The 16,507-nt window shown below is 41.1% G+C and overlaps 1 protein-coding gene across 2 annotated transcripts in view; it reads left to right on the top strand.

Annotated features, from left to right (window-relative positions):
* Positions 1 to 16,507, top strand: part of LOC118787754 (granule associated Rac and RHOG effector protein 1-like) — a 69,758-nt gene that overhangs the window by 20,812 nt on the left and 32,439 nt on the right. For both annotated transcript variants that reach the window (XM_036543402.1, XM_036543401.1), the window contains exon 2: positions 16,025 to 16,237. In XM_036543402.1, coding sequence (XP_036399295.1) covers positions 16,025 to 16,237 — 213 coding nt within the window. The remainder of the gene's footprint in view (positions 1 to 16,024; positions 16,238 to 16,507) is intronic.

The following is a 16,507-nucleotide window of genomic DNA, read 5'->3' as shown; positions in this document are numbered from 1 at the left end:
AGAGATTCAGTGTTTGTAAAACAGACATAATTTCAGCTCTTTGAGCAGAGAAGTGACAAGGATATTGATATAAGAAATCACCCTTGCATGAGTGAATTGCAAACCCAGTTCTGTATTGGCCATCGTGCCAGTAACGGGAGCCATCCACATACACATTCATCACGCCCTCAATTGACAATACTTTGAACACTCCATCCGGAGTTGGGACCACCTCTGTTTCAGAGTTGTGTGGAACACCTGTGTCCGTGGTATTTGGCTTGTACACAGTTTTAAGATTCTTGGCCCCCAAGTCTAAGGTCCACCTGGTGAGACATGCATTTGAAACGCCTTTGACCTTGCCATTTAGCAGCAACTGCAATGGGGTGTGGAGTGTGTGGAGTTCAACTTCGTTGAACCCATAAATGTACTCAAAATGAGACATTGCCCAATGGACAGACAAAAGGTGTCGGGTGCATGAGTCAAAGGCCTTCTCTACAGGGGACAACACACGTGATGCATAAACAATGGGCCTGAGGTTCCCCTGCACCTCCTGGAGCAGAATGGCTGACAAAGCTTCCTCAGTGGTTGCTGTTTGCAAAACAAAAGGCTGTGACCGGTCAGGATTACACAGGGCTGGTGCTTGCAATAAGGCAAATTTCAATTGCTCAAATGCTGTTTGATGTTCAGGTCCCCAATCTAGTTTCTTTCTTTTTCTTGTTACCTGAGAGTAAATTGTTCAGTGGTCTTGCAATGTCGGCAAATCCCTCAATAAAATCTCTACAAAACCCCACTGAGCCAAGAAAGGATCTCAAAGCAATGACAGACATGGGTATATGAAGTCTCTGAATGATTTCCACTTTATGTGGATCTGGAGCGTGCACCCCTTTGCTAATTTTGATACCTAGATAAGTGACCTCTGATTTTAAAAGCTGAGCCTTTTTCGGGTTCAACTTCAAACCTGCACTTTCCAAAAGCTGCAGTAACTTAGCTTACAATGTAATGTGTTCCTCTTTGGTTTCTGTCTGAAATAACAAGTAATCTACATACTGAATAAGGCACTGAGGTTTTGAGAAGCCTCTGATCACCTCTGCCAGACATTGATGGAATAAAGTTGGAGAGTTCACGAACCCTTGACATTCCACGTGTACTGGGTGTTTTTGAACTTAAACGCAAACTTGTATTGGCAATCCGGATGTAGTGGGATAGACCAGAAACCATTAGACACATCAAGAGCAGAGTAGTATTTTGCTTCAGACCGTAAGGATGCAAGGACATCAGGAGTGGAAGCTACAACTGGGGCACAGGTAGGAGTACATTTGTTAAGCTCTTTCTAATCAATGCATAATCTCCAAGAACCATAAGGCCTAATGACGTCCTGTTCTAGAAGTGAGTCAGTTGTTTTCTGTATGTAGGGGATGGCCTCCTCTGGGTAATTATACTGACGTTGGGCTGGTGGATCATGTCCCTGCACGTTTACCTCCATTGAACTTGGGTCAACTCGTCCACAATCATGTTTACTTGTAGCAAAACCTTTTTTGTGTGTTGCCAAGATCTCTGTTAATTCAACATCATCTTGCTTCAACAAAACATCCAAATCATACTCCTCACCTTTCTTAATGTCATGCACCACATGTACATCTGAAATCTCAACACAGTAATTGTTATTGTCAGTCGTCCGCCAATTGCAGTTACTACCATAATAAATAACGTAGCCTCGTTCCTTCATTATATCTGCGCCCAAAATGTCACGACCATCACCAGTACAACTTAGCCAAGCTCTTTCCTGGAAACTGTCATGACCATTTATGAAATTTAACACATTTGACTGACAAGCAAGAGACATAGTTCCATCAAAACCTTCCAATGTAATAATGTTTTCGTTTTTCTTAGGGAGTGAGTCAGAATGAACAATGGAAAGGGAAGCACCAGTATCAGCTAACCAATCTTTGCATCGGCCCCCAACAGCAACTTTAACAATTGGTCCACCCCACCTGTCATGGGTCAGTGGTGCTACATGAGACATAGGGGCCTGCCATCCTTATGCAGAATTACCTGGTTTATGTTTGTTGTTAGTTGCCTGCAGTTCACCATTCTCAAAAGTCAGCTTATCTAAAGCCATTTGCATGTCCTGGACCTGTTTGCTCAGTTCCCTGTAGGGAGATGGCTTACCCTGATTTAATTTGCATTCTCTTGCTTTATGGCCTTCCTGATTGCAAGAGTAACATACCACTGCCCCCCCAAGCTGTCTGAAATCATCCGGAACATACCCCTCATTTTTCCAAGAGACATTTTTATGCCCCCCTGAGTTTCTAGTCGGCTTCCCCCCAATTGCTGCTACTGGCTCTTTTTTCTTGACACTGTTTTTTTTGAGTGACATTAAAGAATTGGGTCAGTTTACCCATGATGTCCTGGTAGGGTGTGTTTGAGTTAATGTGCAAGGCCAGGGCATTACGTGTATTGGGATCACACTGTGAAATTAAGGTAGATTTGAACATGGGGTCTTGCTGAGTCTGATCTGGTATGACACTGTAAGAGGTGAATGCTTCCCACAACCACACTGCATATGAGGCTGGGTGTTCTCCTGGTTGCATCGTTACTTCCCTAATCCTTTCCCAATTAATATTTTCAGTCCCCAAAATCTCATGCAAAGCTTCTTTCCTTTCCTGTCTGTTTGCTGTCTTCTGGTGGACTTTATGAGGAAGTGCACGGGCTATGCCATGTGACAGACATGTAATCAACATCACACAAGCATCAGCATCACTCAATGCATCCAACTCTACAGCTCTGTCAATGGTAGCGAGAAATTCAAGCGGATCCCATTTAGACGGTTCAAAAGTACCAATGCTCTTCGTTAATGATTCTACTTCACTCAGAGTGAGTGGTTTCACAGTAGTCATAGTGAGCACACAATCAGTAGATACATCCCAATTAGGAGATTGAGCTGAGGTACTAGTAGTAATGTGCACAGGCGCCACTGGAAACCTCACAGTATGATCTGAACATCTATCAAGATCATTGCGCTGATGTTACGTGTTGATTTGTCCCAAAAAGGATTACTACTTTTATCATCACGATCATCCGCACCACCCCTGGCTTCACATCTACTCATCAAGTAATCGCAGGCTTCTTGTAACCGTTTAATTTCAGCATTTGCTTTTTCCAAAGAACTCTCCAAACTCTGATTATGGGCTTTACACCGGGTTAGTTCATGGCTCATTTCTAGCTTTCCTCGGTTGTTGGTGTTGCTGTGGCTTCATAACTTTTCAACGTCCCCTTATATCCATCTAGCTGTTCCTAGTACCTTTCAACCTGGTCATGCAAAGTCCGATTCTCGAGTTCTAATGCATCCTTTTTCCTTTTGGTCACTTTGTATGATGCAAAAACGGCTTGAAGGGCAATAGCAATTTTACATTTTTTTCCTAGGCATTTTCGGATATGTTTTGAATTGGATCCATGCCCACCCATAAGGGTCTTCCATATTTTTGATTCTGTTAAGTACTTCACATTGCCCATGCTTGACAATGTAATGTAGCATCCATTATGTATTAAGTTTTTACAAAGTTGTCTGTAGTCCCCTAAATGACTATACGTTATCTAGTTACTTTAAGATACCCGTAAGTCTAATTATTCACAGCTCCAGTGCTTCGGACACAAATGAATAGAATTTCCACACAAACAACCCTAACAAGTTTAAAACTCTGCCATGGTACGTCGGGCAAAAACCACACTACTTCGGGTAATAGCTTTAAACTTCACAGAACTGCGGTGCATCGGGCTCGCAACAACACAAGTTTCAGTTACTTTAGAAACTTACACTATGGAATCTCTGCCCCAGTACTTCAGGCCCAGCAAATTCCCACGGTCCAGTTACTTTAGGGCCGTTCAAACACTTTAAACTATAATCACTGCCAGGAAATAGCCTATTTAAATAAAGATGAAAACCGACAATTGTTCCTGTCCTTAAAACTCCTTTTTAGGTTTTTTTATACGAGGGAATTACCTGAAAGAAATTTAACAGTAGGTTAGTAGTGTACTCACCTTCCCCGCTTTTTTCTTCCCAGAAAAGTCCTGCGTTGGGTGGCTCACCAGTTGTAAGGAAAATAGGACAGCTTTGTTTATGATGACAAAGCTATTGCTGATAACTTAAATAGTTACTTTGTGGAGAGTTTCAGTAGTGAAGTGTTTTATGGAGGAATTTGGTTTTGATGCACAAGTGCTAGATAAACTCCAAAAACTTAAAACAAATAAGGCAGCAGGCCCCGATGATATATATCCAAGAGTTCTCAGGAAACTAGCGTAAGTGGTTTACAAGCCTCTGACAGTTATTTTTAAACAATCTCTCAAAACTGGAGAAATACCAGATGACTGTAAACATGGCAGTGTAGTACCTGTCTACAAAAAAGGTGACCGGACTGATGCAGGAAATTATAGGCCTGTCAGATTAACTAGTATCACATGTAAATTACTGGAATCCATCATTAGGGACAATTTGGAATTATTCCTTGATCAAAATGGTATCTTAAATGATAGCCAGCATGATTTTTGCAGAGGGAGATCATGCTTAACAAACTTTGACTTTGTTGAGGAAGCTGCAGTGTGTTTAGACTCAAACCAAGCTTTTGATATTTCACTATATGGACAAAAGTATTTGGCCACACCTGTTTTTCAGGGTTTGGGCTAGGCCCCTTATCTCCAGTGAAGGGCAATCTTAATGCTTCAGCATACCAAGACATTTTGGACAGTGCTATGCTTCCAACTTTGTGGCAACAGTTTGGGGAAGGCCCTTTTCTATTCCAACGTGACTGTGCCCCAGTGCACAAAGCAAGGATTATAAAGACATGGTTTGATGAGTTCGGTGTGGAAGAACTTGTCAGGGCTCTGTGCGGGCCAGTCCTCAACCCCATCAAGCACCTTTGGGATGAACTGGAACGGAGATTGCGAGCCAGGCCTTCTCGTCCAACATCAGTGCCTGATCTCATAAATGCTCTACAGAATGAATGGGCACAAATTCCCAGAGAAACACTCCAAAATCTTGTGGAAAGCCTTCCAAGAAGAGTGGAAGCTGTTATAGCTCCAAAAGGGGGACCAACTCCATATTAAAGTATATCTATTTGAATACAGTGTCATTACAATGTAATGGTCAGGCGTCCGAATACTTTTGTCCATATAGTGTATCTGTTTGGACTTTCAAAAGGCATTTGACAAAGTACTGCATGAGAGGCGCATAGTGAAAAGGAAATCTGCAGGAATTACAGGAGCTATCATTGAGTGAGTTCGAAGTTGGTTGTCTAGTAGAAAGCAGACTGTAACTGTGGGACATATTGTATCAGAACAGGGTCCTGTACGAAGTGGAGTCCCGCAGGGATCAGTGTTGGGGCCTTTGCTGTTCCTTATATACATAAATGATCTGGATTCTTTACTGTGCCACAGATGCCCTTGCTGTCTGACATTCCTTTTACATAGTTGAGTGCTGTGGTCTGTTTTGTACGAGGGCTGTTTTGTTAACACAACAACTGCCAGACGGTCCTGGAACACTGACCCCCTACAGTGCCAAGCCAATATGGCCGCCAACATTCTAAGTGAGAAAATGAACCTTAGAAATAAGACAACTTCTGATAAAACAATGTGTTTATCTTTCTGCAAAGTCTAACAACTTCAATATGCAAAACCACATGTATGAAGAGACATGTACCTCCATTACGTGATGTAAAATAGCTGAAAAAGGATCTCTCATTTATAAAAAGGTATTTCCAACAATGACTAACAAGATGAAGAAGGGGACTACACAAGTCAAATCATTACAAATATTTATTTACTGTGCTTGAAAGTATTATTCTTTCATTACAGATGGCTTAAAAAGCGCTGGCAGAATGAATAACTTATCAGATAGAAAATATAAGTACCGTCCAAGTGCTAGTAAGTTAGCATGGAGTGAACATTCAGATAATTGTTAGTTATAAAAAGTGACAGTGGTATGAATGTAAACATAATAACATAAATAACAAATACACTGCAAGTAAACAAAAGTACATATAAATGCAAATTCAGTAGTTATATACTCAAAGAGTAAGTGCAATATACAGTAGTGCATAAATAACTTATGTAAACATCTACAGTTTGTATAATTGTTTGTACAGATTTGTGAAAAATGAACAATAACTGGAATTAATACTCACAGAGTAGGTGGACTGGGAAATCCGAGAAAATAGATTAGATTGTAAAAATTAAAAATAAATATGACCTATGATCATTTGTATAGATTTGTAAAAACAAACAATAGATATAGCTTCTGGCCATTTCTGTAAATTTGTAAACGTGAACAATAAACAACATCTCATTACTTGTATAGATTTGTAAAAAAAAATAAACAACAAACAACCACTGGTCATTTCTATGGACAACAAACACGCTGTGGTCATTTGTATAGATTTGTAAAAATGAACAACAACCATCCTCTGGTCATTTGTATAGAGATTTGTATAAATGAACAACTATTGTAACAACATTGGCTGAAAAAAACACATTTGATTGAAAAATTAGCTATTATAAACGTCATCAACATCAACAGTCAACCTATTTTGTGTGAGTGTGAGTGTGAGTGTGAGTGTGAGTGTGAGTGTGAGTGTGAGTGTGTGTGTACGTGCACGCATGTGCCTGTATGACGTACACGCATATGCCTACAGACTTCATGCTTTCCCTTGCAGATGACTGAATAGGCCAGCAGACAGTTGGAGAGACCAGGGACAGCAATCTAAAGAGGGAGGATGGACAAAGAAAATGTCATTCTTACTGCAGAGATTACCTTACTGTTCAATATATCATCATCCAATACAGAAAAAATTATAAACTTTCACACCTAAATAACTGGATAAAGTGAAAAACTCACCAATCACGGTGTGTAGACTATCTTGGTGTGGTACAGCTCAAAGCATGTGATGGGGCACAGGGCAGGTTTGTCTGGGCAGGTTTTGCAGAAGAAAGACGTCTGTTTCCTTCCATTCTTCCCATCACTGGTCCTCTTCCTAGAAGAGCAGACTTTGCAGTCTGGCTTGGATGCCGAGTTCTGCCCCAAGAAGCTTCGCCCCACCAGACATTCAGGTACTACTGCCATGTCAAGTGATGGCACCTGCACATCCCTGGACCTCCCTCACTGCAAAAGCCCCTCCACCACTTTCTTCCTGAAATCCACAGCATCCAATGGGTTGCCACACTCCTGGTACACAATAAAAGCATTCACTAATGCCACTTCTTTCACATGGTGGTAGAACCGGTGGTACCACTTCACACTACGGTGTCCATATTCATAGTAGGTGCAGAGCTGGTCTGCTCTGTCCACACCACCCATGTAAATATTACAATCTTCAACACAAAGTGGTTTTCTCACAGTCCTGAAAACATTGGGCCCCTTACACCTTACTCTTTTTGCTATAGTGTCATGCTCTGTTGAGAAAACAGTGACTCCTGTGTCATGAAATGACAGTGCTAGCAGTGGGCCACTCTCAAAAAAAAAAAACAGGCTGGTCTGTTGGCTTTAGCTTCAGGGTCTTCAGCTGGGGAGGCATTCCTCTGCGGTTTTGGCGTACTGTTCCACATGCCCCTGTGTTTGCCCTATGAAGGCTCCGAAACAGTTCAGGTGAGGAATAAAAGTTGTCCATGTAAACAACATGACCCTTCTCTAGCAGTCCAGCATTTCTGAGGAGATTGATAACTGCAGAATGGCCTATGCCCACAGCCCTATCGAACTGATAGGCTCCTCCAGTATAGACATCCCACAGGTACGTGTAGTTAGTTTTTGCATCAGTGAGGACAAAGTTTTTCATTCCAAAACGATGGCGCTTCGTCGGAATGTACTGCCTAAAAAATTCTCCGCGATAGGACCATAGATTCATCTATCGGTAGATTTTTCCGTGGGTAGTACTCCCAACACTTTGTCCTGAAGAGGTCGAAGTTTGAAAAGCGGGTCGTAGTTTGGGTGTTCTCTCTCAACTCTCAAAGCGTTGTCATTAAAATGTAAATGGGAGATGATGATTTGGAATCGATTCGGACATGACACGGGAAAAATTCGGTGTCCACATCAGTGACTGACTGTCTGAACTCCAGTAATCGGCGATTTTCGGCTTTTTCAGAAGTCCTAAGATAATCTGTATAGCAAGAAAAACTTGCATCTCTGCCACATCTGTGGGCTTCCATTCCCTCCCTGCGAATGTTGGTGCTAGCTCGAGAGCTCGCACAGTCTCATACCTGTTGGTTTCGGTCACCATCAGATCGATCATGTCAGGTGAAAACATGGACAGAAAATAATCCACCAGGTCACTGCTACTCCATACTCGCTGTGGACCAGGCCTGGGAAGGTTTGAAAACTCCCGTCCTCTTCTTCCCTCAGAGGTGCCTAGTCGTATCCCGGACAAGCTAGCATCAACCTGACGCCACTCGCCGCTGCCATGGAGCGCCCTCTCTCCCTCCTCCTCCCCCTCCTCCCCTCTCCCTCTCTTCAGCCACCTCCTCACTCCCAAAGCTCTCCATCACCCCTCCAGCTCTTCTTCAAAACCAAAAAACTCCTCGCTGTCACTGTCCCAACTAAAAAATTCACTACGTACAACAATCGCCATTCTCTCGCTCTGTGATCGCCGATAACACGCTACATAATAATGACGCGAAATTGGCTTTTGGCTTTTATAGGACTATGCAAATTAGGTAAACATCAACAACCACACAGATCATCTTTGTTGACTTTGCTGGCTCAGTTTCCTTGTTGTGATATCCTATTCCTAAGACCTGTGTCACTTATGTGAAGTTGACAGCGTAATGTAAGGTAGCTAGCTAACTTATTCACTTTTGTATAAGTAAATGACAACCAGTTTTTCTAAGCAATGTCAATCGGTCAGCCCCATATACAGTAATGTCTGTGTATGTCAAAGAGTTTGAGGTAAGACATTTCATAAACTTGTATAGCTAGCTAGCTAGCTGCTTTGCGTTCAGTTTGCTTTGCTTTCGCTTTACGTTTGGTTAAAACCCACATTGGTATCCACATAAGAAGCTATGCTGCACTCCTAATTTTTATTTATAATTACGTATTTTATGTTAACTAATATACGCTATGATATAATTATTGGCACAAATTATTGACTCATCAGTTCATTCCATTACAAAGTAGAACTGTATTTTCATTGGATAAAATGACATCTTTCGTTGCTGATGCATTTCTGTCGACTAAAGTCGCCCTTGGCACTCTAGAACATTCATTGTTTGGGTGACTTTAGTCGACAACGGCACTGAGTGGGTTAAAGCAGCCAGTCTTCTGTCTTTCCTTTACAAATCTATAAACTGGCTGCTATGTGACACAGTGTTCAGCTGTGCTTTCCTTACCTGCTCCTGTTTTGCAATTACTCTTGTAGACTTTGTATTGTTGGGAAAAATATGTGCTTTTCTAAGAGCTTTGACTTTTGGAGTTTGATAACAAAAACTGGACATGTAGGCCTACTAACTGCAACCAGCACAGATTATGTGCATGTTTGAACTCTGGAAGGTTGACTGTAAAAATGTTACATCTACAGACCTCACACAAGAGAATGGCTGGACTTGGTCTTGACTCAGTATGGCTCAGTATATGGTTATGAATAGGGGTGCAACTGATCACAAAACTCATGGTTCGGATTGGATCACGGTTTTTGAGTCATGGATCGGATATTTTTCAGATCAGCCAAAATAAAAGACAAATATAACTTTGTTATCCTAGGCTACTTAAAGAACTTAAAGAACACTTAAAGCAAGGAACTTTTGCCCATGGTCCTAAATGAAAACAACATTCAAGATCTTTATCTTAAAATAAAATATAGCTATAAGTTCAAATTATAGCTCCAAGTACAAATAAGATAATTTCCTGGGGGTCTTTAATTTCATGCAGTAAAAGTCTGTGATGAAGATTTTCACAGGCCAGTGTTAAGAAGAATTTGATGAAAGATAAAACTGTTGGCTCATTTTTAATAAAAAAAAATAGTTATGAAGTTATGAAGGCCTTGTGGAATGCGTTCAAGTTCAAGAAAAGTTGACATTTAACAGTCTTAAAGATAATTCAAGATGGTCACCAAATGATGTGACCTATGGCTCCCTCATTGGGATGATTGTTGACAGAGGGAGAAACATACCTATTAGTCTCAGGAGTTCCCAGTGTTTTGTTTTGGTAGGAGGACAAACTGATTTTGTAACATAAAATTCAATGTAGCAGACAATCCATGTCATCAGTGTACAAAATTTTCATACAGAAGAATCATCCTTTGGGCTTATAGAAGAATGCAAAGTATTGACACTTTTTAAGCAACTGTCTAGAATTTATACCCGTTTGACCACAATAATTTTTCAACATTGATTTTGAGACCTTTGCAAATTGACTGGCATGTAGCTCTATTATTATTTGATGTAGCAACTATTCCTTCGCAATTTAGATACCGCGCATACCCCAAATGCCCTACAAGTGAAATTTTGCATCAATTGAAGTTACGGTTCATGAGAAGAAGATTTGTAAGTATATTTTTCACATATTAAAAATTGGGTTAAAAATGAGCGTGATTTAGCGCTTGTGGAGTCTGTGTTTTCTGACAGATTGCTTTCAAATTTGGAATATCATGTCAGTGAGGCCTTGTCATTGGGCACAAGAAATTTCAGAATGATTGATGCAATGGTGAACGATATTGGCTAATTTGCAGATTAATTAGTAAATGAGGCAAATTGATTGGCTTGTGGTGGCCAAGTTTTTTGATGTAGCCGCTTCTTCTTCGCAATTTAAGTCGGAATTTGGTTCAAGGTGATGTGTTTCAAGTTTTGTGCCAAACGGCCCAACTGTTGAGCAGAAGATGTCATTTTTGCTGAAATCATAATTATGCAAATTAGTTCAAAATCCAATATGGCAGACTTGAAAGGTTCAACAGTCAAAGTTGTTCCTTGTGATGAGGGGAAACTGTATACCAAGTTTCGTGACTTTTCGTCAAATGGGTCAAGGGGGCTGAGCTTTTGAAAATGGCAATTTTAATCCAAGATGGCTGCCAGGTCATGTGACCTGTGGACGCCATATTATAGACAATTGTTCAGGACATGACCCTCTACCATTGTACCAAATTTGGTGACTTTTTGATGCACGGTGTTGGTTTTATGGGCAAAGCTGGAAAAGTGGTGGAAGAATAATAATAATAATCCGAGTAAAAACAAGAGGGTTCCAGCACCTTCGGTGCTTGGACCCCTAAATAAATATAGCTGCAAGCAGCAATGAAGGGGCCAAGCACCACAGGGCCAAACTGTAGACAACTAATCAGAACAACCCCTGAACAAGGCACCAGTCCATCACAGGGTGAACAGAGACATTGACACCCACTCTATTACTCACACCTATGGGCAATATGACATTACCTGAATGTGTTTGGTCTGTGGTAGAAAACCAGAATACCCAGACGAGGAAAGCCACATGAACACAGGGACAAGGTACAAACTGAACGCAGATGCAACCCGCACTTGAAACCTTCATATTGTTAGGCAGTAGTGCTACCCATTTGCACCACCGTACTGCCCCCCACCACATATATGTCAAGCTTAAACATAAGCAGTGCCATAAAATGCAGTGTGCCCTCTTGGGACGTCGCAATCAGAAGTGCCAACGCTGTTGGAGGCATACAATTTTTGGGTATTTGAAAAAATCCCAAATCATGGGGAAAAGGCAGAGAGCATACCATATCTTATAATAATATATAATCTTATATATATATATATATATGTATATGTATATATATAATAGAATATAATAATATGTCCCTGATTAGAAAACGACCCCCATTTTTCAACACCTGTTTTTGGTAACAACAAACTTTTTGAAAATCAAATCTTATTTTTAAAAACATCATTCCATTTTATATCAATTTAATAAAAACACCCTGAATAAAACAAGGTACAGTGATATATTATCTACATCTTTTAGATGAAATTGCCACATTTAAATAAAAATAAACTAGTCTACTGGGATTTCTAATACCATTTTAAATAAAAATAACTAGTCTACTGGGATTTCTAATACCACTGAACACGCTCAGATAAATGGTGCCATCTGCTGTTGTGTAATGACATTTAAGTCTAGTCCTCCCATGTAAGACAACCCCACTTTTAAGATGTAATTGCTGAAGTAGAAAAAAAAGCCTGTCTTACATTCAGGCCAACATGGACCAAGTACATGGACCAACATGGACAAGTCCAAGTGTTTCTTCAACACTATTTAGTGTATTAGTTCTGGCAGTAGGTCAAAAGGTGCAGGAGACGTACCTTTAAGTGCAACAAACTGATTGTATCTTAGCAGCCATGCCATTTATACATTGATCTATGTGTTCATTTCCCAGTTAGGACCTGATATGTAATGATGTAATGATCTACAAAAAATTGGTGGCAATATATGCTTTTCTTTGTGTGGTCTGTGCCTTGTGATGTCTATTAGAACAAAATGTCATTAAAATCTAAGTACGTGGACACATGGGTGTTTAAACCTGTTTTTCAGTATAGCACCACAAAGTGGCCAAATTTCACTAAACTTGGTGTGTGCCACCCAGGCCTCACGGTAAGCATGTGTACCGACTTTCATACCAATGAACAAAAGCATTGCAGAGATATGGCCACTCTTGCTTGGTGCCTTCACAGGCAAATTTGTGGGTACACTGCGGCCATATTATTCAACCTGGGAACTACCCTTTGACAAGTAAAGAGGTAATACACAAAACCTCATTGTGCCATAACTCCAGGAGGAGATGGTTAAATGTCTTTTTGACAAAATCAAAGATGGATGAAACACTAAATAGCTGATGTGGAGGTTTGATAAGTTCCCAGTTAGGATCCTTAACTTTGACGAAGCACAAGAAATTTAGTTGAAACATCTGCTTTCGTGTCAGAGAAGTGGGGGATTTAATTTTTTTTAACGGCCAAGTGGCCAATTTCATGAAACTTGGTGCATACCCAGTATTGCTAATATCAAATAAGTGTACCAGTTTGGCATCACTCCAGCAAAACACTGATGAGATATGACCTCACTTCCTGTTTTGGTGTCTTCACCATGGAATTTCATTGGATAACAGTGGCCATATTGTTTGCCCTAGCAAAATTCTTTGAATAACATTTGGTCAGAACCCTCTGTAGATGATATGGACCAAATTTGGTGGTGATAGGATCAACGGTCTAGGACTAGTTCGCAGAAGTAAGTTTTTTCAAAAAATTCAAAATATGATTTTTTTTCAAAAATCCATTACAATGTGGATGAATTTGTTCAGTTCATCGTGACCCAAGGATTCTGGGGAAATAATGATCACAACTCTTGGACCAACGTTTCAAAAGTTATAAGCACAAATGTACTCTGAAATTTGGCCTGTTGGTGACGCTACAGGGAATGGCTGATTGACTCCAAATTTGGTGCCTGGATACCTTGGACTGTGCTCTATGAGGGTGCCAGATTCCACCCACATCCACCTAGGACTTCTGTGGCTGCCATAGAAAACCATTGAAAAAACGATAATATCAAGATAGCCGAATAACAAAATGGCTGACACACAGGTTTCATGTTTTCCCAGCTGGGGTACTTTACTGTGATACTGTGTGCACAAGAAATTTGGTTGAAACGTCTGCTTTGGTTCCAAAATGATAGGCATTTCATTTTTTTCCTCTGTTTTTCTGGTATAGTGCCCCCATGTGGCCAAATTTCATGAAACTTGGTGGGTACCCAATATTCCCACTGGCAATAAAGTATACCAAATTTTGGTGTGACTCCATCCAAGCATTGCTGACATATGGCTCACTTCCTGTTTTGGTGTTTTTGCCATGGAATTTCATTGGACGACGGCGGCCACATCGTTTGCCCTAGCAAAATTCTTTGACTAACTTTTGGTCAGAACCCTCTGTAGATGATACGGACCAAATTTGGCGGTGATAGGTTCAACAGTCTAGGACTAGTTCGCAAAAGTAGGTTTTTTGAAAAATTCAATGGCGGAAAATCCAATATGGAAGACTTTAATGCCAATGGGTGCATTCGAATCGGGATGAGCCAAGGATTCAGGGGAAAAAGATCACAACCGTAGTACAAATGATTCAAAAGTTATAAGTAAAAATGTACCTTGAAATTTGGCCTGTTGGTGGTGCTACAGAGTTGGATGGATTGACCCCAAATTTGATGCCTAGATACTTTGGACTGTTCTCTATCAATGTGCCAAATTTTTATAAAAATCCACCAAGAGGTTTTATGGGCTGCCATAGACTCCCAGAGGAGAAAGTATAATAATAATAGTAATAGTGAAAAATTCTAACGGTTACAATAGGTGCCTACCACCTTCGGTGCTTGGCCCCTAATAATAGTGAAAAATTCTAACAATTACAATAGGTGCCTAGCACCTTTGGTGCTTGGCCCCTAATAATAATCGGAGTAAAAACAAGAGGGTTCTAGTACCTCCGGTGCTTGGACCACTAAATATTCAATACTCACTTGTTAAAGTGCAATATGAGCACTTGTTCTGCTGTTCTTCGGCTGTGTCTGAATTTGCTCCCTATTCACTATATAGTGCATATATATTAGGGATGTGCATTGAGTGAATTGCCAACAATCTGATACATCAAAGATACATATGAAGCAACTAATAATGCGATACGATATGATTCACCCCTATTGTGATGCAGTGCGATTCAACGCGATTTGATTCAACACAATGCAATTCAACGCGATACGAAGTGATGTAAAAGAATGATACTATGATACTATGCAATTCATTGCGGTACAGATAGTTTGATTTTATTTGGTTCTTAAGCAGACAACAAATCATAAATTAACTAAAAAAGTGCCATTTTTACTTCACATATTTGTTTCTCTAGTATTGCAACTCAGTAAGCATTTCATTTATTGTCCGTCTCTCTTGAAAAATCCGAAGTGTCGCCAAACATTTGATTTGTAGCAATTCGGTGGAACGTGTAGCTCTTCCTCCTCCATGATAATCTGTGACTCGCCAGGACACGCCTCCAACTCACGCGAGACTTGTGGGCTATACCACTCTCAAAAGTCACCATGTAGATGATTTTAATAAAATTGTCAGTGGTGCTTCACTTGTTGTTGACTATACAGTTGAAACACAGCCTACAGATTTTTTGAGCACTGAGGATGCTATATTATGGAGGTTCTTTAATTTTTCTCAGGTGGGGCATTATGGGAGGGAAGTGGTGACGCTCTTCTGAATGCAGCTCCTCTGGGTGTTCCATACAGTGCAGATTACACCCTGTTAGTCTCACCCTCCAGCCTCTCCATTGACAGCTTTTCTCTCGGCCTTTTCTTGCTGTAGCTCAGTTGCTATGTCTGATATGAGGTTATTTCTTAGGCAAAGGAAAGAGCTGTTTTTAAACTTGCTGGGTTTTCTGCATCCAGTCCATTCTCCAATGGGCACATTGGCCAAAAGACTCTTCTATGTGTGTCAAGTGGTTGATTATCAGTGCAGCAGATGATTATTTAAACTACAGTTGTGATTTTGGGCCTTCCATGATAAATAGAATAATATTCTAAGAGGGACATAGGAGGTATTGACTTGTCATTTTTGTTGAATAAATCGATACGAAGGAAAATCCTAGGGGTTTCTGATTGTTTGGAGAAACACGTTTGTGCTCCAGATAAATAAAATGGCCTGCTTGACTTCACAGTGGGCCCCTTGTAGACATGAAATATAGTAGCGTATGGTGTTGAACAACAGCACAGCAAATTAGACAGCAGTCTGTCAAGTGTAATCTTGTCAGGGTGTGGACATAGTGGTTAAGGGGTGTTTGGGAAAGGGTTCCAACAAAGGAGGCACAGATAACAGAGATGACAGTAAAAGTCAGGCTAGGACAAAAAATACTTTAAATAGGCTGTATCTATAGTTCCCTGTTGGTAAAGCACCTATGACGTCTAGGACACCTTTAGGTTTTAGATTTAAGTACTCTCTAAGGTTTGAAGTTCACTGTGAGGGGGTGTTGCAGATGGGACTGCGTCCGTGTGACACTGCCATGTCTCTTACAGGTGCTGGGCCGCTGCTTCCTGACTGTGATGCAGGTGCATTTCCAGTTCCTGTCGCAGGCTCTGCAGAAGGTGCAGCCCGTGGCACAGTCCTGCTTGGTGGAGGCACTTGCCCAGGCTCAGGAGCGCCGTGGCAACGGCCGACCGCAGAGCTCTGCCCCAGGGCCTCTCTCTGAGCTGGAGGAGGCCATCCAGTCCTGGAAAGGAGCAGCCGAGGTACGTCCCCACACCATTGGCTATTGTGTATAATTAGATGAAGGAAAAAAACACTTCCCAACCCCTTGTAGGTATTTCAGATGGCACTTGAATATTCCGGAATGTTCCGCTGACTGACACCACTGGCGGTGTTCTCCAGTGACCTGAAGGCATGGAGCGGTTGAGGGTAGGCCACAGATTGGCTGAATGGCCGTCTGCATGTGGGGCTTGCTGCTCTGAGGGGCAGTGCCTTTCACAGAGGGAGGTATGGTTGATGTGAGGCTCCGACCT

The sequence above is a fragment of the Megalops cyprinoides genome, chromosome 13 (genome assembly GCF_013368585.1).
Source record: "Megalops cyprinoides isolate fMegCyp1 chromosome 13, fMegCyp1.pri, whole genome shotgun sequence".
Classification (NCBI taxonomy): Eukaryota; Metazoa; Chordata; class Actinopteri; order Elopiformes; family Megalopidae; genus Megalops; species Megalops cyprinoides.
The sequence above is the reverse complement of the archived record's forward strand: the minus strand, read 5'-3'. Positions and strand labels throughout refer to the sequence as shown.